Below are 25,944 nucleotides of genomic sequence, written 5' to 3'. Positions count from 1 at the left end.
AGAGAAGAAAACTTGGTCGACCTGCTCTGTCTTCACCTCCTGATGGCCCAAGTCATGGCAGCTGCAAACCTACACTGCCCCTTCTCCCCTGCATTCCTGTGGTGTTAAATATTGTTGTGATAAAACGTTCACTAGAGAAAGGGAACTGCTCCTGTTCCCCTTTCACAGGTAGGAGATGGGGGCAGAGAGAACCTGTGGTCTGGGCTGTCCCCACAGTCCATGGCAGAGCATGGAATGCAGAACAAGATTCACATTTTCATGATTAGACTTTCTCTGCACCATAAGTATTGGAGTCAATCGTATAGGAAAGTTACTTATTGCACAGAGTATTCAGATGTCTGGTTTTAAATTAAGAATGTGATTGCAGTTTTCAAAAAACCCTGTCCTTATGATTTGGAGTATTGATAAACCCCAGTGCAAGAAATTCACTGGATTCTTCCACCTGGATCTGCAGATCCACATTCCATCTGTGCTAAATGTTCTGCAACTGCCTGTGGGAGTGGAGAGTTTGAGTGTGAGCAGCAGTTGGCTGCAGAAAAGGCACCACTGCAACTGCACAGGTAATCCAGGGAAAAACTTTGAGTGTGGCACCAGTTCCCAGCAGCACCGAGTCCTGGTCCAGCACCTGCTTATGACCAGTTTCAAAGCTGGTGCTGTGGCTCCCTTAGGGCATGAGCTGCATTTTATGGCCTTAAAGCTCTCTGGATGCTGTGGGGCTCTGTAGGTTACATGGTGGATCTCTGAATTTTAGCAGCTTGTAATTAAAGTTATAGATGATCAGCATCTTACATATCTGGCCTTCAGAAGAATGTCCCTCCCTCTGCTGCTCTTCCTCCCTTTGTGGCCTAAGACCCAACTGTTATTGAGTGAGTGGGTTACAAAAAAGGGGCTTTAAAATCATTGCATTCCCACTTAAAAGCCTCCCGCTCTTGGCTTGCTGGAATTGTCCACGTAAGGAAGAATACTGTCTGCTGTTCAGATTCCCTCTCAGAAAGAAGTAGTAACAAGAACAATCTGTGCAAAAGAATTTAGCACATTAAAGATGGGGGTAATAGTCATTCTCATTTGTCCTTTTATGTGAAACAGATTTTATTTTAAATGTACACTCTGAGTAGCTTAACCATATCCAGAAACTTGTTTACCAGGGTAAAAGTAGAATTACCCACAGTATAAATTAAGAGCATGAGAAGAGGTGAGTTGATTGTACCGAGTGATTCTGCTTAGTCAGCTCAGCAGTACCCCCTGAGCACACCTGGGTGGGCACTGGGGAGCAGGTATGTCCTGTGCTCGTGTTTTCAGCAGATTTGCTCATGTGTTTCACATCTGCTCTGCAAAAGCTGTGCTGAGGCGTTACATTTCTGTGCCGTGGGCACGGATCTGTCCTGGGCTGCATCTGCTGGGTTTAGGACGTGTCACATGTACAAGGGCAGATTTCACCAACCTGTGGCTTGTCCAAAAGTGAAGCCACTCGCTCTTGATCAGGGTTCTTATTTCAATTGAGAGCAACCCACTTGTCGGTGACACTTCTACATAAAATGCCCTGTATTGGTCTCACTGAAGCACATTCCCTGCTCCACAGCAATGGTGTAACTGCTGTGGGAAGAAACAGCACTGGGAAATGCTGTGGGAAAGGCAAGGGATGGTGCCCACAGAGCCAGGATCCCTCTGCACCTCTGTAAATTTGAGATAAAGGTTTGGAATAAAAGGCCCACTTGTAAGGATCAGCATTTCCTCTGTCAGACAGTATCTGCCCTCCAGTGCAGTGGGTTCCAGTGAATCACCAGCACAGGCAGAGCCATCCCTGTCACTGCACAGGAAGGTTCCCCATGTGAATTGTCTCTCTTGGGTGGGCCAGGGTGACAGTTTGGGACAGGGACCTTGAATGGGCTGTGCTTACAATGTTTTTATTGCCTTTGGCTTCAATCTTGTTCCAACAGTTAAAAGACAGGCCCCACTGAGGAGAGCTGGAAACTAATGCTGGCTCCTCTCCTTCCCTCTATTTGTCTGTGTCTATGGTAAGTAAAATCCCTGGAGAAGAGAAAGACTGGTTTAAAGCAAGATCTACACTATCATTATCTGCTGTGAGCTTCTCCAAAGAAGCATTTATCAATTACTGTTTGCAGTGTGGCACAGGAAGTTGGACCTTTTCTACCCTGATAGCTGGGCTGTAAAATGACAAAAACCCCACAGATTCTAAAAGACCAAGGATGTTATCAATCCCTCATCTATCTCACTTCCTCCAGGTATGTCTCTTTCAGTCTTCGGTATCCATTTGTTTATTTGTCAAGAGGCATTGCTGCCTCTTATCTAGATCCAGACAAATTAGCCAAAGTGACTTTACATTTTAGGCTGAAACTAGTGCCAGAATTTCTCAGGTGACCATCAGTAAACTAAAGTTTGATTTGAAGCTACCCAGTTTTGCCTCTAGGAAGTCTCAAGCCTCCTGCTGATCAGATTTTGATATCTGATCTTTCCTAGAAACAATCCAGAAAACAAATTATCTAAGTGAAATCTTTATTTTCAACACTAACCCATAAGGAGAAAATCTTTCCCTGATCAGATGGAACATTAAGCATTGTGTTGGTATCTCAGTGGAAGACCCATGGCTGCTGTAAATGAACAGGTCACACTCACTCACCCCCTCACACAACCATTGGGTTTTTTTCAAATCCGAGTTGAATTCTTGCGAGTCCTCATTACTGAAGTGTGGAACTAATTCTTACAGGTGCCATGTTCACCACAAATTGCCTTCAGTAGAAAGAAACCTCTTGTATTTCACCTGTGAATGACAACCACTTCCTCCAGCAGCCGAGGTGTCTTTGTGATCTTTCACCGTCAGGATTCCGGGCTGGGCAGTGATTTACACGGCTCCCACTCTTCTCTCTTTCAGCTCCTGTTGCCATTCCAGCCCTGAAGAACATAATGCCACAAAGCCTTCACTAAAACCAGAGCCTGGAGGAAATATCAGGTGTTAACATCCAATAAAAAGCTGACACGCTTGAATGAGCCGGGATTGCAGGGTATGGCCCAAGCAAGGACTGACCTAATGCAGGGCTTTTATGGTGGTGGCAGGTAAGGACTAATTATAGACCCTGGACTCCATCATGAACTGACTTGTCAAGTCAACTTAGAGCCTGAAGTGCCTATGGTTCCATGGTGGGGCTCTCTGCCCCTTTGTATAACTGAATGCAGTTACTCCTAAAGAAACTTTGTGAGTAAATCTGAGGTGCTGAAAGAAATACTGCAATAGAAATTACACTGTAGGGAAGGGTTTATATGTGTTGGGGTAAATTAATGACCAGGTTTAGGGCTTTTAGAAAATAAAAAACACAACAAACTTTGTGCACAAATTTACTTTAAAATATATTCTCTTTCAAACACCAGCTATTTTAACAACAGTGTAAATCAGATTTTACAGACCACATATTTCAAGTATGAAGTTCATTAAATGTGTGAAATTCTAGATTAGCTTCCGGGTGTGGCCAGAGCCCCAGTAATGAATTATAAATTCTGTTCAGGATATAATATCAGATTCCCTTACCCTGGCGCTAATATTAAAGGACTAAAACCACCTTTTCAAAACAGCCATAACCTTTCTTTATTATCTTTATTTAATTTAGCCATCATATGATATAATGAATGACTGCATCAGTGTTTCCGTCCTGAACCTAATGCACAGGTGTCTAACTTGATTAATTTGTGGGTTTATTACTAATAAACCAACTTATGTCTTAATGTAACTGAAATTAATGCTATCAATTCATACACACGTTTTTGCCAGTGCCCTGATAGTGGGTGGTAGACTGTCTTTGGATTCAAGAATCTACTATTCCTTCTGAGTTTGTGTGGAAAAAAAAATCCCTTGGCTGTTTTCTCCAGCTGAGCCAGGAGTCAACAGGTATGGGCATTTGAGTGCAGGTAGTCTGTGAGTGTGGGGGGGTTTCACAGTCATCTTGGTCTGGGTTTGCTCAGTCCTGGACTAACATTCAACTGTGATGTGCTTTCCCTTTCCAAAATCTTTGCAAATATCCTGCAGTCCCCCTGGAGAGGCACTTGCTGCTCTGTGGGATTTGGAGGAAGGTCCATGTTGAGAACTGTGAGGCGACTGGTGTGTGAACAGGTACTTGAGGGGGTACTGAACCCACCCCCCAAAAGGAACAGCTGGGGGTAAGGGCTCATCATCTCCTGCAATCAGAAGCATTTCTTCAAATTCCTACCTTGGTTCTTTACAGGAACTCCTTGGAAGGGGAAGGTGAGTTGAATGGTTGGGAATAACGATTAATTAATGATGCTGCTGTTCTCATTCCCTAAACTCTGTGAGCTGGAAGCAATGTGTGAAAGGGAACAGCTCTTTCCTTGTACTGTTGTAGCAACTGTAATTTAGGGGGCAGGATCTCTGTGGTGTCCAGCTTCACTGAACAGAGCAAGCAGGAGAGTAATCCCAATGTTCCCCTGCCCCAGGGATGGGCACAGGACAGAGCAGCTCAAGGGCTGAGCTGGCAGGTGCCTGTGGACCTGCACAACCTGGCCTTGGACAGCATATGTTATTCCTTCCTCTCCCTTTTTCTCCTGCTCTATGCAAAGGGAAGGATGTTCACAAGCCAGTTCTAATCCTGTATGACCAATAATGGGAATTGCCCAGGTAGCAACTCTTGATGGGGCTAAAAATCCAGGGCTAAGTAGAAGAATTGGCATTTCTAACAAATGGCTGTTTGTTGGAGATCTCTTCCCAAAGCAGAATTTTCAATTGTAGATGAAAAGCTAGTTCTCATTTGGGAAAAATTCAAGCAGTTCTAGTTCCAGTCCTGGAGAGCTCTATATGGGTGGATTCCCTGGGCCACGTGGAGCTCATTACAAGATCAGACACTCTGTAACTTAACAGAGTGAGTGAATATGTCATTTAGACAAGTGCATTGTCAGAAGTAAGCCTGAGTTGGTCAAGTGCAGTCAGGATGCTCCAGGACTGCTCGGAAAAGGGAGGGAGGTGCCAGTTTGCAGGACCTGAGCAGGCCAAGCTGCAGCTGGGGAACTGCTGGGTCCTTGTGAGGACCTCAGAGCCCAGAGAGGTGTGATGAGGACACAGCCAGAGTGTGGGAATCTGGTGCCCAGGCCCCGCTCTGCTCAACGTCTCGGACGTGTGGAGGCTGCTCTGGGACTCATTGTGTGCGAGGGCAGATTGGGGAGAGCAGTATTTACTTTGGAAGGGTGAGGAGCTTCTGTCAAAAATACTTATTGTTGCTGTGAGACTGAAATACCTTTTGCAAGTGGAAAACAGAGATGTCTCCATGAAGTCTATGATGATAAAATCCAGGCAGCTGACCCAATGGCCAGAGAGCACATCCTCAGGAAGCCTTGGTGCCTTATCTCCTGAAGAGCATGAGAAATAATAATAATTTTAAAAAATAATCGTTTTTATTGCCAATTGCCTGCGTGGAGCCGGGTGGGGAGGCTCATCCTCTGTTGGGAGGTGCAGGACGATGCTGTGGGCGGCTGCCAGGGGAAGTCAGGGACCCCCCTGGGGCCGGGAGCCCTGGGAACACGGCTCCCCGGACCTCCCGGGCCCCCCAGGCCGGCTGCCGCCCTCCCCAGCCTCCTGCAGCTCTCCTCTGCCAGGCAGGGAGCTCCTCACTCGGCCTCCTGGGCCGGGAGCCCAGCGGTGAGGACCGGCCGGGCTATTCCCGGGGACAAGTTCAGCTTCCAAATCCATCCCCCGAGCCAGGGAGCTGGTTGGGGTCAACACCAGGAGATGCATCCCTTCCCCGGTCCCTGAAGCTGGGCATCCTCTTGGCAAATCCCAGAGAGTGCCGTGGGCATGGGGGAGGGAGGTGGGCCTGTTTTTGGGGGTAGGGATGCAGTCCAGAATATGCCCCTAAAAGGAAGAGGAAGTATTCTCCTAAAGAGGGAATAAATAGCTAAAAATATTAGCTATTAATAGCTCCTTGCCTCCAAAAATAAAATCCCTTAGTGATACCAAAATAAGAAAGCAAAGGAAAGTCGGAGGTATTTGGCCTTCCTTTGAAAAAGGAAGCTAAAAATAACTATATATATATAAAAATCTCTCGTTTCTAGGGAAAGTCTCTGCCCCCGCATCCAGCTTGCACAGTTATATAAGACTTGAACTACATCCCCCTCTCCTCCGCGGCCGCTCACAACGCGCTGGAGCCGCGGCCAGATGGAGAAAGGTTCCGTCAGGAAAGTTTAACTCAGCGGGGAAGCTGCAGCCAGTGGAGGACACGATTCTCTCGCTGAACTCTCCAAAAGCCTTGGAAATCTTACAGTTGTGTCATATGCTGGTTTGGGGAATGCTAGTCCGGAGGCAGCCGCCAGCCCTCTTTCACTTCTTTATTTATTTATTTATTTTTTTTCGCTTTGCACTGAGTTTAATTTGGGTAGCAGGATTCAGCAGTTTTAAGTTGGAAAAAACTTAGTGGAAGAAGATATTTTAGGAAAACCCTGTCATGTGAACTAGCGGGAGCCGATCAAACTGAGCTATTAAAAGAAAGACATTGTATTTTTAAACGGGGCAGCCTAGGGCAGCCAACCTGTGTGCCCAAAACCGCGGAGCCGGGGCTGCTCCCCCGCTACAGCTCCGCGTGGGAGGAGGCCGAGCTTTCCGTCGGGATCGCCCATTCTCCGCTCGCTCTGGGATACCCTTTGGCAGGGCCAGGTGCCCTCGGCCGCCCCAGGTTGTGTGTGCCCCCCCTCCCTGCACGCAGCTGCTCGCCCCCAGCTCTCCCCTTCCCAGCTCTGCTTCATTGCCCCCCTCGCCCAAAGCCCCTGTCCCAGTTCTCCGCGTTTCCCAGTGCAATTATAACGAGGGATGCTGGAGTGACTGGTCACAGGCACAGCGAGGAGTTTGGGTGACAAGGGTGGAAGTTGGGTTAATTACTTATTTCTCCCGACTAATAATTAATTAAAATCGTTTTGCTCTCCAAGCAAAGCCGCAGTCTCGGTTTCCCTTGAATGTTTCCAAATAGGAATCAGGTGGTTCTGAGTTTGCTTCACCTGATGCCAATAGCGGGTCCGATCAAACACGCCGGTGACCTGCGGGGTCCCGTGTGGGGTCGGGGCCGCTGCGGGAGCAGCGCCGGGGGAGGTTGTGGGATCTCGCTCGTGGCTTCAAAGCTGCTCGTTGAGAGGTTTGTGAACGGGAAAAGCCTCCAGGTACGAGCCTGAGGGTCAGGTGCAACTTTTCCGTCCTTCCCCTCCATCCCGGGCTCGGGCAGGAATATCCTCACGGGAGAGTGGCCGGGGCGCGGTGCCGGTGCTGGGGGAACGGGGAGCCGGAGCTCAGCCCTGCAGGAATGGGGGGAAAAGGCTCTCCTAAGAACCGGCGGAGTGCGAGGGGAGATTCATTGCGGGGGCTCCGGGGGGAGCTGAGGGGAGCGGGGTTACCGGGACGGGGCTCCTCTGCACCCCGGGGGCAGCCGGTTGCATAACGGGCCAGTGGGGCTGGGAAAGGTATTTCCGCCCCGACGTGTCCAAAGATGACAAAGGGTAGGAAAGTGAGGTGCGCTGAGTTTCCCTGGGCTGCTGCAGTTGCTAGCCTGCAGGACAACAAACCCGGGAAGCAGAAAGTTTGATTGCGATGCCTCCCTTCGAGTCGATCTGGGGAGTGAGGGAGTGAAAAATGGAAATGCGGTGCGGGTGCCAGGCACCCCTCCGCACGCAGCACGGCCAAGTCCCGCTGCCGTGACTCAGCCCGGGGCTCCGGCTGACCCCGGCAGCCACCCGGCTCGCCGCGCACCCCGAGGGGCAGCAGAGCTGCCTCGCTCCCCGGAGAATCGTTTATATATGTGACCTCTTCATCTCTGCTGGAAAAAACACTGTGCAAGTGCAGTTGCACGGAGATCCTGAGCTCAGCACCGAATCGAGATGCAAATGCTCCTTAGCACACTAGTGAAAACTATACGTTGTGAGACAGCACCAGTTCATGACATCTCTGACTTTATTTTCCTGTTTTCTTTTGCTTTATTTTCCTGTTTATACATAGGACGTGTAAACACACACGGGTTGTCTTGGTTTCGGAGGCTTCCTTGGCTATTTCATTCTTGCTAAGCTCCACGTGTATCGGTGGAAATCCATGGGGTTGCTCCTCTCTCTTCTAAATTGATCTAAAAATAGGAACAGAGAGAGTTTTGTGGAACACCACTAAACAGATACACTGATTTTTAATTTTTCTTTTCTTCTTTGTATGAAGAATTGAGCCAATGGTAATTAAAAGCCAAAACCGGTGCCAGTAATAAGATGGGTATTAATAAGGTGCTGGTGAATTTAAAAGACATAAATATAAGCTGTGGACTTTGCTTTTCTGAATGATTTATTCAAAGGTAGAGGCAGTAGGAGCCTGAGCTTGTCTCTGCTGGGAAGAAGGAAAACTTCTGCACAGAAGCCCTGTTGCTTTGAAAGGCTTTGCAGTTCCTGCAAGTTTTGTTTAAAAAGCACACACTGGGATTTTTAACATCATCCATATTTCTTTCTTTCTCGCTCTCTAACTTTCTGCTCAACAATTAAGTGCTTGTGCTGCAGACTGAGAAAGCCGCAGAGCTGCCTTGGCCCGGAGCTGGGAGACGTCATGGATTCCTGAGTGTGAAGTTGCAGGAAAGCCCTCAGTTTGGGAGATGGAGGCGATCCAGGGGTTTCCATGGCACTGGGATAAACAGGAGGAAACAGTGAGGGAATCCCGTTATTTTACAGCATTCAAAGACTATAAACACTCGGAGCAGGAAAGGAAGTGGCCTTTCCCTCTCTAGTAACCCTCATCTCAGAGAAGAGAACTGACTTCACTTCAGGAACAAGCTCAGCCCAGTTCGGATCCCTCTTTGCACCTCCAAACACTCACTAAGGAGGCGAGCAAGAGGGGTTCCCTCTGTCCGGGCGGCACTCGTTGAACATGGTTTAAAGAAGATTTTTTTTTTCCTTAAATTACTACTACTCATATATATATAATTAAATATCTTTTTCTCTTGCTATTGATTTTTTTTTTTTTTTTAATTCCCGATGCAGCGAGAAACTGCCTGCAGGCTGGTACACTACCACCACATCATGAGGTCTATGGATCAAGGTAGGGTCTGACTGCTGCGGTGTCTGTGTGCTGTGTGTGCCCCCGTGTGCGTTCCCCTCCCCGGGGCTCGGCAGGTCCCTCCCTGGCCCGGGGGTTTGTCCGACCGCAGGCTGGGTGGGCAGGAGGGGGTTCATGGCGAGAAAGTCGCTCGGGGAAGGGACTGGACTGGCTTTATGTTTGGTTTGGTTTGAAGCGCTCCGCCACGGCGGTACAAATCTGTCTGGAGGAGCCTCCTTTAAACTCCAGCCAGAGGGACTCTCCTCTTCCAAGCCATCACCCCAGGAGTCTCGCTGACTAACCCGGCCGCTTAACCCTTCCGCCTCCTGCCAGGTCGGGGGCCCGGGGCGTCGCAGCGGCTTCCCCGGGGCCCGGCGGAGCTCAGTGGCCGGGCCGGGGCTGCGCGCGCGCCCGCCCGCCGCGGTGTCCGCGGGTCCCGCCGGGTCGGTGCCCCCGCGGGGCGGGCGTGGAAAGGGCCGAGCGGCGGGGCGGGGGGCTCGGGGGCGGGGCCTGCTCGGCCGCGCTGCGCGGGGCCGGTGGAGGCAAGAGTTTTAGCGCGCGAAGAGGCAGGAGCCTGTCCCGCTGTCAGCGCCTGCGCGCCCCCCGCGCGGCCGCCCGCGACCCGAGCCACGACCCCCCTCCGCAGCGCCGGTCTCCCCGCTGCCAGCTTCGGGGACGGGGCGGCTGCGCCTCCTCCGGCATCCTCCGCGGCCCCGTGGGGAGGGCCAGCGCGAGGGACAGGCGGAGGGAGGGCTACAGGCTCGCACGGAGCGGGGCAAGGGGGCACCTCTGCGGGCAGTGCTGGGGAGGGGGCCTCTTCGGGGGTCGGCGTGGCCAACAGAGGACATCCGTGCGGAGGATCGCTCCGCGCGGAAAGCCCTCGCGCCCGCAGCCGGCTGCCTGTATCGCACCAAAAGAACAGTGGACCAGCGAGCCGGCTGCCGCCGCCGGGCCCCGCCGTCCCTGCCCGGCGGCCGGCCGTCTCCCGGCGGTGGCTTGGGGTGCGCTGAGCCCGCCGGCCGGCGCAGGCCCGCAGGTGAGTTGGGTTTTGACTGGGCGCGGGCCGAGGAGAGGGGGCAGGAGGTGGAGTAGGGAAGCGCTCTTCCATCCACCCGCTCCATCCTCGATTCCCCCGCCCGCGCTGGCACCGCTGCTCGGCCGCTGAGTCAGAGCCGCCCGGGGCCGGCGGAGGGTGTGCGGGATCCAGGGGACGAGCCGAGTACCGCAGGGCTGCCTTTGAAGGGCCCTTAGTAGCGGCTGTTTGTTTTCTCCTGCCCGGGTAGCGAGCTCCCCGGGTACCTGCCAAAACACACTCGTTAACACCTACACCCAAAGGGGATCATCCGAGAGCTCCAATTCTCGGACAAGCCAATGGAAAGACTCTGAGTGGCTTTATACCGCCTTAGGATCAGGCCATTGCCCTGCCTCGTGTCTCCTCTGCTTTCTCCAGACAAAACTCTCTCTCTCCTGAGTGCTCCATCTGTTCTTAGTCACTCTCACAACACCCTGTGGAAGTTATTTTGCTACAGAGAGCAGCAAAGGGAATGAGGAGACTTCTTGCTCTTCTCAGTGATCCTGATTTCACCTGCCACAGGATAGGAGTGGATCAAAGTACAGGGCAGCTCTCCAGCAACAGCACCACAACTCCTTCCAGTGCTGTGCAGCTATCTGTTCCCCAGAGCCCTACAGTCACAGCCCAAAATGAAAAGCACTGATTTATTACTTTTATTTCCAGGTCAAATATTTGAGATCACAGTAGCCAGCTGAGCAGTGCAGTCAGTTGCACCACAGAGGCTAGAGATGCTCCTGGGTCCCAGAAGGTATTTTTCCCTTTTATGCAAAGTGCTTCTGTCAGTGGTGCAGGGGTGATTGGAGCAGACCCTGCCACTGACTTGCCTTCGTGTTACGAGGCTGCTCCCAACATTTCCACGAAGGAAAAGCAGCAAGGGGTTAATAGCACATGACATTTTTGGGATCAGTCTCAGGCTTTGGGAGGATTTCTGCACCCACAACAAAGTGTAAGAGTCTTATTAATACAGGGTGTGTAAATGATGATGTGTTAATAATTTTAAGTCCTCATCCCCTTTTATGATTAGAGCAGGCTCGAACTGAGGAATGAAGGCTCTCCATAGCCTAAAACCCTGCCAGCAAAAAGCTGCTTCAGTAGTTTTGCTTCCCAAGCTGTGCTTCTGCACGGGTCAGCTGCAGCAGGGATTTTGACCAGGTAACCATGAGTCCCTGTGTCATCTTATGGTCTCACATCTGTGAATGCTCTGTCCCTTGAAGCAGCCCCTTTCTATCAGTCAGCCTGTCCTGTGGGACACAGTTACACCAGCTACAGTCAGCAAATGATTTCAGAGTCTCTCATACAGGGCAGGAATCACATTCACAGATGGGACACTGACATAACTGGAGCGCTCTTTTATAACATTCCAGTAGATATTCTAAGTGAAATGTTTCATCATTCTTTTTTTTTTAAAAATAGCCAAGGATAATAATATCCTAGAACTTCTTTTCCACTACTGGTTTAATCTATTTTTTTTAAAACTATGATATGTGCATTCCTTTGGTTTGCACAGCAGACTTCAGAACTTAATGGGAACATAGAGATATGAGCAATTTTTCCATTGTCCTTTATTGCCAAACCACTTTAAGCCTGAAATTGGGGGGTAATATCTCTGACTCAGCCTCACCCCAAAACTGAATAGCAGTGTGTGTGCATGTGTGCCTATCAGAGGAACTACCAGATATTTCTCCCTTTTCTCTCCCTCCTTTTTTTTTTTCTCTAATAGCACTCCCCACACTCCAGACCAAGCAACTAGTCACTCACAGTCTGAGCTCATTTTAAAGAGCTTGGATTCAGTCCACGTGCAAGTTTTAGTTGCCTGTTAAATTTCTAATGCCTGCCACATACACCATTAGAACACTTAGATTTTTAAGACAGCATTGACTCATATTTTCTTTGGGTTTTAGCTGCTAAATAGACAAGCAGCATTCTTAATCCACTTTACCTCTTTTGCTGTTAAAAGGTTTAAAATTAAAGTATACCAGTATTACAGATTCAGTTTAAATTACATTTTGTGTGGGGCCACATAATAATTAGCACAGTCACCATATCTCTGAGAAGATCATATAAAACTTTCTTCAGCTTGGGGCATCCTCTGATCCCTTGCTGTAGTAAAGTTATTGGTACAGGGAATACAGTGGGACAGTATAATAACAAAATGAAATGAAAATAATAAATGATAAATTACATTTGCAGTACATTTAAACCCTGAGAAATATGTTAAGTACTTTTTAAGTCACAGTTTGTATTACACTAGAAACTACTCCTTCTTAGCTTTGTTTTTGGATTCCCTGTCCCCTAGTACCTGGGCAGTCCAGTATTCACATACTTTTAAAGTTTATTGAGGCACAGCCCTGCCAAAGGCAAGCAGTGATCCAACTATGTGGAAAAGGACTCCTTCCATTCTCCAGTTCCCTGAAATGGCAGCACAGTGTATTTCCAGTTCTGCTCTGTGTGGAGCCTGCTGCAAGTATACGTGGCTGCAATTTTTGTTAATGCTGCCAAGGACAGACTTTGCTTCAGTTCTTGAAACACCTTTTTGGCTCATGACAAAGCTTTACAGAATAAAACCCGGGAGTTAACGCTGACTCCCAGATCTCCAGTGGGTGCTGTGAGCCCAAGTGGAGCTGTGAGCAGGGGCCAACAGTTGGGGCCATGTTGGCCTTCTGACAGCAGTAACAGGAGAAATACATGGAGGGTCCTTGTAGAAAGAAAGTGTTTCTGATACGAGAAAGATTGAGATTTAGGGAAACCAACCAGTATTTCCTGTCTTTGGACACTGTATTCCAGCCTTCCACTCCAGCCCTAATGGAAAACAAGCATTGGGAAGTGTTGGTCATGTTGTTTGGGTTTTTCCCCTTGATTTGGAGTGGCCTGATGATTTTTCTGAGTGTGTGTATTGAGCTGAAGAGCCCACAGTCTATTTAAGTCTAGTAGCTTCCCTGCCTTTTTTTCATTGTTAATTATTAATGACAGACTGTGGGTAGTATTTGTCACTTATGTAGTTATTAACAGCTAAAACCATTTACAATGTTTTATTCTCATTATGGGCTTGAGAGTCTGATTTTGGTCTAAACTAAACAACACAGCCTCTGGAGGGTTCCAGAAATGACACCTGTCCCTTGAACTGAATTCTGCAGCTGCTTCATGTACCTCTAATATTTAGGCCAGATCTGTATTTTGTGGATTTGTACCATTTCTCCTTGAAATAATGCATTGATGGATTCAAACACAGCCAACAGTGTAGAGCATTAGAACTCACATCTCTGTGCACTCAGAGCATGTGGAAACTGTCATTCCTACAGGTTATGCCACAGTGATCCTATGGGCCCAGTGTCCTTACGTGCCCTGAGAGCTGCAGGAGGGAGTGGGGGGAGTCCAGTCAATCGATGCCTGGTCGCTCTTGCTCCTTGACATCTGTCAGGTTGTCTGCTGGGCAAAAAAAGTTGAATCCTATAAGCTGAGCTAATTCCTACATTTCTCTAACACTTTTCTCATTGCTGCCTTGTCGCCTTAATTCCTCGCCAGTGTCAGAATTTATGATTACGTGTATTAGCAGCGAAACTATTTCGCATGACATGGTCGTTTTGGAAAGCAAAAGGTACATATTCCATTTGTTGAGTATTACTAATTCTAGGAGTAGCTGGGGATAAGTTTGAAACTTCACATGCTTAATGGATTGCAGGCAAGCTCAGAAATAAGGGATGGGAAAAAGACTGAGCAGGAGTTGGGGTCGTTTCCCCGTGCTCTCCTGCCAGTCACCCACGTGTCACTTTAAAAGCCCAATGTTATTGTTCATATAGTTTCTTTTTGTGGTTGATACAATTGATGCTCTCCAATTGTGCTCCGTGTGCTGTTAGCTGCAAGGGTGACAGCTCTCTTTAATGCTCAGCCAAGATCAGCAAGTATATTTGGTTTTCCTAATGAATTTTAAACAGAAGGGCCAATGATAAAAGGCCAGCACTCAGCACACGGTAAGGATCATTGTACAACAGATATAAATAGTCCAATTTAATATATGCTTAAACAATTCAGAACAAATCAAGCCCTCAGACAGAGCAGCACGAGTTCCCCAAGGAGCCTCACGTTCCTGAGGGTAAGAGCTCAACCCCATGTGCAGCTTTCTGGGGTGGCCTCATTTGTGGATGTCAGTCCCAAGACCGCTAATGACCGGCTGCTCCGGCTCCCCCGTCTGTCCCGGCGGCAGCAGAGCCCCGGCTCTGTCTGAGGGAGACACTCGGGAGCTGCAGAGCCAGCGCTTCGTGTAGGCTGGGAATCGCTGCGGCAGATGAGGTAGCCTTGAGCTGTGGTCTCCAGCTCAACCACAGAGCGAGCACTGGATCCTTTCCAAAACAGGCTCCAGCAGTCCCTTGCTCCAGCACGGAGCAAGGAGCAGGAGTCAGGAAGCAGCATCATGTGGCCAAGGGCTGGACACAGCCTATGGTCCTTCCACACTGCTCACAAACATGTGTGCACACCCTGCGGGGCTGTGTGCTGGCCACTGGCACCCAGCAAAGCTCCATCCCGGGTGGCTTTGGCACTGTTTGCAGGAGAAAGTTCAAGTAGTTAGATCCAAGGAAGCCATTGTGTTACTATGTATATTATGCATTAATGAGAAAAAATGTTATCCTTTCAGTCTCCACTGCGTTAAAGCTTGGCATTGACAGCTCTGACATCACTTACTAATCCAGTGCTGTGAATTTGGAACAATGGTTTTTAAATTGCTCCATTTAAATTGCTCTTCAGTGGGAAATGTATGGAGTGAATGTATAGAGTTGATTCTGTGAATACACCAGCAGGGTTCCCCCTATTTCCAGCTTACCATCTCCTTCTGTAAATACCTCAGTAAACACCCTGGCACATCCCATCTGCAGGATCACTTGCCCTTTCTGACAGTCAGGTTTCTCTATCCCTTGGCACTTCCTAGTGACAAATTATTGCCACAAGGTCTGATTCCAGTGTGACTGCTGCCCGTCTGCCCTCCTGCAGCCCCACAGCAGGTGTTGCTGCCCCCTGACTCCCCTTTCAGCTCCAGCCCTCTGTGGTGTTTCTCCTCACCCACAGGTGCCTCTGATGCCTCCCAGTAACTCCCTTGGCTGACTGGCCAGTACTGGGCCAGTAGAAGCTCAATGTTGAAACTGATTTCAAACTGTAGGAAAAGCCTGAGTTCTTGCCCTCTGGACTAGCAAAGGATAGAGCAAAAGAGTGTGACGAGAAGGCAATTTGTCATTAATTGGCTGGACACACTAATGAGAAAGGTGACAGGGTATAAGCCCAAATGTAGAGATGCTGGTTCATGTGTGCTCTAGAACAGACTTTCTGTGAACTTAGACAAGTAATGTGGGGTCAGATTTGCCATGTAGTTAATGCTGCCGTGCTGACAGGCTTAGCAAATAAAAACAAGCTGAAGTAAACACCAAAATACTTTTTTAATGATCTTGGTCCCCCTGCCTTTGCCTCCCTGCCCTGTCTACAGACTAAGAGCATTTTTCAAACTCGCAAACCTGATGACAGCCATCTGTACGCTAATAAAGGGCACCATACAAACAGGTATGTGCAAGGGAACAGCCTTCTGACCACAGATCCTCTGAACACACAAATTTAGGGTCTCCAGTTACCCACGAGTGAAGTCACTGGTGGTTGTAGCAGCCATCAGAGGGGTAGGAGGCTGCCTGGAGGCAGCGACCAGCACCCTGTGCAGGGCCAGGGGAAGATGCTGATGAATAGAGTCAATGTGGTGGAGGTGGCTGAGGGGACCTGGGCAAGCTGGCAGCACCAGCAGTGTGGTCAGCAGGGAACGTGGAGAGAGCCCATTCTCTGAAATGCTGTTTGTGAGCAAGGCAGGAGGAGAAGAGAGGCTTTGTGCATGATGGACTTGATGTCTCTAAGGGTGCTCCAGTTAAGGCCTGTGACTGCAGAAACCTGCCTGCTGCTGCCCTGGCTGCAGCCTGCAATGGGAGGCAGGAGCACATGGTTCATCACAAATGAAGCCTGGAGAAGGCAAGGGCAGCACCTGGACTGCCTGGAGCTGCTGGAGACCCTGGAAACATCAACAGAAAGGGGCTTGACTGCTCAGGAGGAGTGCCAAGTGCGAGGCAGCAAGTAATGCCCCACATGGGGAAGCAGGGCAGAGATGCTCACCCAACAGGGTATCATTTTTGGGGCTCCCATGCCTGGGCAGGCCTGTTACTTCCCTCGCAGCCCTGCTTCTTCCATGTCCGTGCCACCTCCCCTAACCTCAGACCCTCTCCTCCTCGCTCCCACCGCGACCCCGCGGGCCGCGCTGCCGGCTGCGGTGCTGCCGGTGCGGCGGGGCCGCGTGCGGTGCTGCCCGCCGGTCCGGTCCCGGCCTCCTCCTCCCGGGGGGCGGCCCCGGGCGGCAGGCGTGGCTGCCGGAGCATGGAAGCTGCCACCGCTCGGCCCCTCGTGGTGCGCCGCCGGGCTCGCCCGCCCGCACCGCCGTCGGGCACCCCGCGCCCCCGCGCCCCTCGCCCAGCACAGCTTTTTTTGCTTTTATTGTTGTTGTTTTACCAGCTTTATGTCCTTTTTTATTTCCTGCCCCTGGCTCCTCCGCACTCGCACTTGCGAAGACACCGCCGGGGGCGCGGCGGCCTGCACTCGGGGTGTTCCTCGACACGGGCGGGCTCCGCTCCGCTCCCCGCTTGCCCGCAGGCGCTTGCCGCCCATGAGGCCCGGCCCCCGAGGCCCGGCCCGCAGGACGGGGACCCCGGGCCCGGCCCGGCACGGCCCGGCGGCAGCCGCAGGGAGGAGTGACTTCTCCATCCTCTTCGACTACGACTAACCTGAAGCCGATCGATGGTTGGTTGAGGAGCCGCCGAGGACGAGCGCGGCCGCGCCCCGACGGGCGGCCGGGGCCGGGCCGGGCGCTGCTGCGCCCTCGGCAGCTTCCTCGGAGGGCACCGCCGCGGCTCTGCCTAGACCTGTCCTGCCCGGGGCCGGGCGCGTGGGGTTGCCGGCGATGCGCCTGCTCGGCGGGCCCGGCGCAGGTCGGGGCCGGGCGGTTCGGGTTTGGCGGGGCTGCTTTGCCCGGCAGGTGCTTGCGGACGGTCATTGCTCGGTCCCCATCCCGTGCTGCACCGTCTGAAAGCGGCTGTGGGAGCTCCTGTTGGTCCCAAAGTTTTGCACCCGGGAATGAGCGCAGCTGCCAAAGGCGAGGCAAAGGAGCTCGGCTCAGTTGGTCGCCTTGTGACCATCATCGTCATCGTGCTAGAGCGTGTTCTGGAAACTCAAAAAGGCCGTTCAGGCACTGGGGCTTAGAGTCCAGAGGAGTTAATTACCTGCCACGAGTTTGGATGGCAGGGAGCTGGGTAGATCTGGTTTCCAGTTTGGGTCCAAACACCATAAGCTTAAGTTAAAATTAAGAAAAAAAAAGATCTGCTGACTCTTCTACTTCTCTGAGCTTATGCTGTGATATTAAAAGCACTGTGCCAAGTGCTCCCTGACTTCCTAAATGATAATTCTATCTGTTGATGATAGTAAAAAGTGGTACTTCCTTACCCATAAAATACAGATATGTGTAAACCAGAAAAAGCTGAAAGAAAGAGGACCCGGAGGAATGAATTGCTGGGATATTGTTCCTAAGATACATTCATTTGGATTCTGCACGGTGGACAGGTGGCATTTCTCTAGGGCATCTGAACAGAGATGTTGTGTTCCTCGAGGATGGTGCAGGATGAGACCTTTGAGGCCTCATGGTAACATTAGTGAAACAGAGTTATTAGTGAGGTTTATTCTTTGTGTCCTTGTTTAAATATACAGATGTGCACCAGCATCAAAACTCGGGCTGGTAAATGTCACCAGACGCACAAAGCTGAATTTTCTTTCAAGTAGATCAAATTGTGCTAAAATATGTCCACGATGGTCAGTGATTTTAATGAAAATACATTAAATCTCAGTGAAAGCTTCAGATGCTGATTTGTTCACATCTATATGGTAAGCAGTATTGCTGTGAAGCCTTAAGTGGGAAGTTCTACAGAATATAATAGTACGTAGGCGGAGTGTAGAAAGTTTAATCTTCAAACCACATAAATGCAGAGCAGTATATGCTTGTTGTAGAAGTAACTTCCTTCTTGAGCCTGCTTTCTCCACATTTGAATTACTGGAAACCGTAATTAGTAGTAATTTTGTTTGTTCCAAATATGGAAATCATTAGCATAAAAAAAAAAAGATCACAACCATATATACCAGCATTGTGATCTGGAGAACATTCTCCCTGGCTTTGAAAAGGCACCAGCTAGAGTCTGTAAGCAATCCAGTATACATCCGTGACCTTTAATGTAGAAAAGATTAAAGCATGTTTACAGGAGAACAGAAAATGTTCACATTTTGAGGAAGGACTTTATCCACATGCCGGTGGTAAATGATGCTCATTGTTCATGGTCGATTCTGGCCTCGTCTGAACTGCAGTTGAGAAAACAAGGCCTTTTTCAGAGGAGGATTCAAAGTGGAACCAAAACCATAGGAGTGTCTGTGGATCCCAGCACTTCAGTCTGGTTCTTACATTCAGAGCCGGTTTGAAAGAGGCTCTGGTGTCCTCACGGCCTGGGCTGCTCCACCCACTGCTCACGACAAGTCCTCTAATAGCAAATCTCTGTGAGCATGCTAAAAGGGGTTTTTTAAATTAAAAAAAAAATAATAAAGGGGAGGGAAAAGGAAATTTGAGGCTCTAGGAATGGACTGGGATGAAAGTTTATTTCTGATAGGAATTTTTTTTAAAGGTTGGGATTTGGCAGTATCCACCCAAACTTGTGTTTTAAAAGTAGGATCTATATCACAACTTGTTGCCATGGCAATGCCAGAAATATCGTTGCTGAAAGTGGCTGGGGTTCAGTAGTGCTTAAGTGTGCCTGAGACAACAGGAGCATGGAACTGCTATAAAAGCAGCAGGGAAAAGAAGGGTAAATAAAAGTCCTACAGTCAATATTATTAATATTAAATATTCCTCTCTAAGCCAACCATTTCCAAAAGCAGAAGTGCTGTACAAAGTGCCCTTTTCCCTAGGCCTTCTCCCCTTACTTGCCAGACTTTAATTAGCAATTATCTTCTCAGCATTTGCAAATGAGAAACACCTGCTGAACTCCGTGTGCCCAGGTGAACAGGATTTGGGGAGTGTGGGCAGGGCAGGTATCCTGTGCTGTTAAATTGAAGCTGGGATTTCACTTTAGCCATTGAGGAAGTTTTCTGTCTCCTTTTAAAATAAAGTGTTAGATGCATTCCCTTGAGAGTTACCTGTGCAGGTGTTGCTAGTGATATCCCAAGTTTTAGCTTATTTTAAGCATGGCAGGTGCTGCATATCTTTGTTTCTCCGTGCAGAAGATTGACAGAGAGTTAATGAGCATTTAAAAATGAGCTCCTACAAAGAGAGCTCCCTGATGAGTAAGTTCTGATAACTGCTTTGTGTATTCTTCCCTAATACCTGTTGTTGGTCACTATGACAGACAAAATACTGAAAAGCTGCTCTGCTTCAGCAGCTCCCTTCATGTAGTTTTGTGGTGTTCACTCTGTGATGATCTGCTGACAGGTAAGGCTGTCACATAATTTTTAATTTTTGAGGTTAACCCTTCTGGGAGTTGATCCTCTGAGAGGTGTTTTGAAAATCCAACCAAAACTTATCCTTAAATAAGATTCCAGACAAAATCCTGCCCTGAGACAACAGGTGAGACTGCAGATGGGAAAGAGTATTTTCTCGTGGGCTCAAGCCCTTGCTGTAGCTCAGCAGACTCTTACATTGCATCTGGTGATATGAATCTACAAAGTCTGTGTATATATAACACAGAGAGGGGAAGCAGGGAGCATCCATAAATATTAATATTCCTCTAAATGCTTGTTTGTATGTAGAGAGGCTCCCAGGGACATTGCCACGTCTTGTAGGTGTCAAGCCCTGTATAATTTGCCTGTTCATTTTTTTTTCTCCCAGATGCAAAGCTATTAAAAGGGAAAAAACTGAAAGTGCCTGCAGCTGGGTCCTGGCTCAGGAACACAGGAGGCAGTGTTCAGCCCTGCCGTAAAGAAACAAATATGCACATCTAGCAGAGAATTCCAGATTTCACTCAGGAAACCAGCTCTCACTTGGAGCTTCCAAGCAGTTTGTGTAAATAACAGACAACCCGGCTTTTGAAAAATGCAAAAGAGCTCTGCACTGGTCCCTTCAAATGACAATGAGCAAGTTAATTAAGAAAAAAATTGGCTCTTTTACTTATGCAAATAAGGAAGTCCATTTAAATCCCAGGAGCTGCACTGCAGCAAGAGGATATGAGGTCAAAACCAAACTTCAGCCCCTGCCCTCCCTTGTCCTGCACGTGTCTATCTTTAGCTTTTCCTAGATGATGGTTTGGATAAACCCAGCATGGAATGCAGTTGCTTGGGTGATCTTTTATTCCCTAATTTCATGCTAATTGGCAAGGTCATATTTGGCTGACTGGATGACTTTGAAGTAACTGCCTTGTTTTAAAGCAGGGGAGGGTGGTCCTCACAGAGCTGCCTATGCACACACTGGTGTGGTCCTGGGCTTGAGGGATCTCTGGATCCTGGCAGGACCCAGCAGGGTTTTCCTTTCTGCCTCTCAGAGGTATGTGAAAAGGAGTTTTATAGATCAAGACCTGAATCCTTTGAAACTTAAATCCCTTGATCTTTTCCACCTGTGGTTTCACTCTTGGGTTCTAAGGGCAGTCCTGAGGGTACCCACCTGGGCAGGCTGCCCAGCTTCCAGAGGGTTGGGGGAGCTGCCTGCACCCTTCCTGGACCTGTCTAGAGGAGCTGGTTTGTTGGTTATTTGCAATGCAGTAGCTCTGCTTCCATTCCCTGTTGTGGGGAGAGAGAGGGAGAGGTGGTCTTGTGAACTAGCAACCAGGTAAATGCTACAGAAAAAAAGGGGAAAAGAGCTGACAGCTTGGAGGCAGTTTGGGTGGGATCCTAGGGGGCTTGGGGCTCAGACTGTTCTAGGTAAGGGACATGAGTGATGCAGGGTAGGCTGTTTGCTGACAGTAAAGCTGAAAGAGAATGTGAGGAGGTGTCAGTGCTGTCTGGGTGAGAAACTTGCTTTCTTTTAACCCACTGTCAAACCAGAAGGATATTTTGGTACTGAATCAGAGGGTGATTCAGCAGTGAAACCTCAGGCTGGGAATGCCTGAGTGAAGGGAGATGGGAAAGTGCTGTAACTGCCCATGCAGGGGAGCTGTGCTGAGGCTGCTGTGGTGTTTGCTGAGATGTCCATCACAAAAGCAGTGAAGAGGACAGTCCTTTGCTGGAGTATTTCAGTCTGTGTTTTGGGATGCAATATGCAGGAATGGATGAACTGTTGAAGGCGTCACAGCCTTGGGTGCAAAACCTGCACCTCTGGGGAGCATCTTCCCCCTATCTGCCCCCTCTCAAACGCAGGAGCTTGAACCTGTTTACAAAAGCAAACTCCTGGTGGTGCTCCTTGCCTGGGGAGGCTGGGATGTTGGCTCTGGTCTGTCCTCTCCTGGAGCAGATTCCTAACTCCAGCCTGCCTTAGCCAACTTGGCCAGGAGCAGAGTAGCCAGTCCCCTCCTGCTGAAGCAAAAAGCAGAATTTCTCCTGATGTCGGTGGCAGAGCCGTTTATTTCTGAGAGCAGCAGTTGCCGTTTCACCCCCGTGCCCCTTTTTGCCTCCCCGGTGAGGTCAGAGCTGCAGCATCACCGCCGTCTCCATGGTGACAGACCGTGACGTCACCGGCGTGGGCAGCAGCAGCCGGGACAGTGATTTCATTGTACCTCTGGAGTTCTGCAGGGCTGGGACTCGCTCGGGAGACCTCCCCAAACCCCCCAAGCCTGGCTCCTGACGAAGCCGTGCCGATGAGTCAGGGCCGGCAGCCTCTCCCCTGCCTGAGCCGCAGCCCCTGGGCATCGCCGCCTGGAGCCGTTCCCTGAGGTTTTGTCTGCAGCTTTGCCCACGGTCCTGCTTTATTGATGAATTTGCCATGTGGGGGGAAAGTAAATATTGTTGCTGTCCAGAAGCTGTGGGTGTCTGCTTGGCCAGAGGCTGTGGCCTGGGTGAGCTGTCCCAAGTTGCAGGACCAAGGAGCTCTGTGGAGCTCTTCCCGTGAAGGCAAGGGCACGCTGTGGCTTGCTGTTGTGTGTAAACGTTGTGATTAATATCTGGAGCGTGGATCCTCTGGGAGGGTGAATGCCAAGGGTGAAAGTGCTCTTTTAAACACAATATTACAGGGATAAGCAAAGAAAATGTAGGTTATCTAAAGCCCAGTTTTTAGTGGGCAGTGGGTGGTGATGTTTGTTTGTTATTCAGAAGACTTTAAAAATTACATGTGGACATAGAAATACATGTTTGCTTTTCCCAAATCCTTCGACGTGAATCTACCTACACTGGCTTTGCTGATGATGCTCTGAGGAGTTTTAGTTCTTTACCTGCTGTCTGTGTTTCTGGCACAGATAAAGCAGTTTAAGTGTTCGATGGGGGCAGCTTCAGCTGTGGGTGTGTTGAAAGGGTTGCCCATTCCTTGACGTGAAGCTGTTCAGCCTTGAGAATTTTTCTGCAATTGCTGGTCACTGCACACATCCTGCCCTAAGCCCTGGCACCAAGCCTCACTGTGTTTGGTGCTGTTTTTGCTCCCTTGCATCAGCTGGAATCGGGGGGGTTGTGCCTAGAGCAGTGGGAGTGATGTTTTGCGTGTCTGGGGGGGTGTGTTACTCTGCTGATGCCGAAGGCGTGACGAGTTCTATTAAAAGTGAATCTCAGCATCAATATCTGGGCTTGATGTGTCAGATCTGACTGATGGGGATGACACACTGTTCCTGGGAGTGCCAAAGCTCTGAAATCAACGATGCTAAAAATATGTTCGGCTCAGAATTCGGTTGCTGTTTTCCCATCCCCAAAACAGCTGCGTGCTGGGATTAAAAGCCAGAGGGAACCTTAAGAAATCTGCAGGCTGGACTCTCCTGTGCATCTCCTTTCCTGTCACAGGCATTCTGTGTGTTGGTTTGTTTGCTTGGCTCTTGGGGTTTCCCACTAAACATGAAGGCTCAGCAGTTCCTGAAAACAAACAGAAACCCCCTGAAATTAAGTAAAAATCTCTCTGCCTGTAAAAGTTTCACTACAAACTTCTGCAGCCATTGCAGAAAGCACAGTCAGCTCCTACCTGGCATTATGCCTGACATTATTTTCTCGTGTCATGTAGGACTTAGAGAAAATGCTGGAACAGCTATTTAAATATTTAAATGAAACCCTCTTCGCCTGTGGCACATACTGACCTGTGCCCATAATCCCAAACTGTGGAGCTGTTTCAGCTATTTCCTGCTGGATATGTTGAGAGCTTTAAAAACATATTAAAATCCTGATAGTACTTTGCATGCTTTTGTGTGATGATGAATATTATTCAGCTCCTAGGGTGGGGAAGCTCCAGGAGCTGATGCACATGATCTGTCCTGGGGATACCTGGCATGACTCCATTCTCTTGGATGCCACTGGCTTTAAGCACCTGATGGGGTTCTGGGATCAGATCAGAACCGGGCTCAGTGATGCTGGTGGGAATTCTGTGTTGCCTGGAAGTATCCCTGTGCTCTGCAAGTTGGGCATAGTTTGCAAGATGAGAATCTGAAAACTGAGGATTTTTTGCACCAGGAGAGAGGGTTGCACTGAGCACTTCTCTGTTACTCTGTGTTTTATAATCCCTCTCTGGCCAGTTGGGCTGGAATTGGAATGTGATTGCCTGTAACCATGGGGCTGGATCCTTTCTATCTCTCTTTTCTAACGAATACTTGTGAATGTGCATTCTTATGTGAAACCTGTCACCAAAACTTACTGACATTATATGGAGCCAAACAAATCATCACACAGAACTGGCTTTTTAATTTAATAGTTTGAGCTCAGCTTTGGTTGGTTTCTTGAAGAGCTTGGCTGTGTAAGAAAGGTTTTTCTCCCTTCACCAAAAGCTGTTCCTCAACCGCTTGGTTTTACAGAGACCTGTTTGGAAGTGATTTTGTGATGTGATGGTCTCAGGCCAGCTCCTAGTTAACAAAATTTGACCAAAGTCACAGTGCCCCAGTTTGCCAAGGGGTGTATTTGGCAGAAAGAGCAGGAGGGCCAGCACTGACATGGGCAGAGAGGCTGACACACTGCTGACCCTTCCAGGTGATCCCTCTAGGTCAGGCTCAGGCAGTGTGGAGGTGTTTGCAGTGCTTCTGTCCATGCTGCACCTGCTCTGAGCACTTGAACTTCCCTGGCTGCTAATCCAGTACTTTTCACAAGCATTAACTGCAGTTAAAAAGAGTTAAACAAATATTAAGCTAATACCAGATCACAACCAGTTTATAAATATGCATTTTTTTTAATCCATGATTGCTCAGCTTCTGTAATAATATTTATAGTCTTAAAGAGACCCTTCTTTTTCCAGAAGAACCGACTCCACATAAAACCAACAGCCCACCCTCTGGAGTTACATACGCTCATGATGTCTTGGACTGTGGCCTCAAGCCATGCCCCCTGCCTTTTCCTAGCCTTTCTGCAGATCCCATGGGCAGATATGGACAGCCAGATAGTAGCATAGGGACAACACCTACACACCCTGCCAACGCTGCAGGGGCCTCTGCTCCGAGCCCTAGGATTGAAATTACTCCATATCATGAACTGATTCATTCAGGGGGTCCCTTCCGCAGCAGAGACACAGATGTTCTTTTGGTAGAACATCAGTCAAACTCAGCCACCACTAGCCCAAGGGTTACCCTGCCTGTCCCTGGCTTTGAGGGCTACAGAGAACCACTGTGTCTGAGCCCAGCTAGTAGCGGCTCCTCTGCAAGTTTCATTTCAGAGACAAATGTATCTCCTTGCACGTCACCATGTGTTTCACCAAATAATGGTCCTAGTGATGACCTTTGTCCACAGTTTCAAAACATCCATACTCATTATTCTCCTAGAACCTCTCCAATAATGTCACCACGAACAAGCATCACGGAGGAAACCTGCTTGGGACGACATTCACCATCACCCCGTCCCAACTCAAGGTCTTCATCACCAGGTGCAAAACGGAGGTACTCTTGCACTGAGCTCTACAGCACTCAGCTGCCTTCCACCTCTCCACGGCAGTCACGGACCCCCTCTCCACAATCCTCTCCTCGCATCCCCTTGAGAGAAGACAACTCTGCAGTTACTTACACACAGCTGGCCAGCGCTCCTCTTTCCATGGATGCTATGAGCAGCCTTCCTACGGATCCTTCCTGTGGTGTTCCCACGAAAATTTGGAAAACCAGCCCTGATCCTTCATCAATGTCTTCCCACAAAAACAGCATTTCATGTCACGTCTTTCAGACTGTTGACTTCCACGGGCCTTGTGAGCAGGAGGACAGGAGAAACTCAGCCCCAGAACCGATTCTGTTGGTACCTCCATCCTGGACAAAGCAACTGGTGCCTGCAATCCCTATCTGCAGGTAGGTACATCCTTCCTGTGGGGATGTGTTTTCTCATGTGTGGTGTCCTCTGTCATGCATGATGATCCCTAGGGAGTGTTTTCTTGGGCAGATCCTACTGCAGATCAGAGCTAAGTACTCAGGGACAGCACTGGTTAATGGGGGCCCAGTCCATTATGATTCTGAGAGATGAATAAATCTGGATTTGGAAGAAACATCACCAAAATGGTTCACTGATAGCACAGTACACTGCAAATTCAAATTGCCAAATTATTTGTCTCAATAGCAGACTGCAGACAGCCCTTGACAAAGGCTGAACAAGCTGGTGCCATCCTGCTGCTTTTAAAGAAAATGATGGGATTGTTTTTGTAAATTCAGTCACTTACAAATTTCCATCAAGGGTGAAAATGCTTTAAATA

The 25,944-nt window shown here is 49.2% G+C and overlaps 1 protein-coding gene across 1 annotated transcript in view; it reads left to right on the top strand.

Moving 5' to 3' along the window:
- Positions 1-9,000: 9,000 nt before the first annotated feature.
- Positions 9,001-25,944, top strand: part of NFATC2 (nuclear factor of activated T cells 2) — an 85,060-nt gene continuing 68,116 nt past the window's right edge. Inside the window, exons 1-2 of the mRNA XM_018073866.1 lie at positions 9,001-9,064; positions 24,517-25,546. Coding sequence (XP_017929355.1) covers positions 9,001-9,064; positions 24,517-25,546 — 1,094 coding nt within the window. The remainder of the gene's footprint in view (positions 9,065-24,516; positions 25,547-25,944) is intronic.

The sequence above is a fragment of the Manacus vitellinus genome, unplaced genomic scaffold (assembly GCF_001715985.3).
Source record: "Manacus vitellinus isolate BGI_N305 unplaced genomic scaffold, ASM171598v3 scaffold_26_pilon, whole genome shotgun sequence".
NCBI classification, from domain to species: domain Eukaryota; kingdom Metazoa; phylum Chordata; class Aves; order Passeriformes; family Pipridae; genus Manacus; species Manacus vitellinus.
The sequence above is the reverse complement of the archived record's forward strand: the minus strand, read 5'-3'. Positions and strand labels throughout refer to the sequence as shown.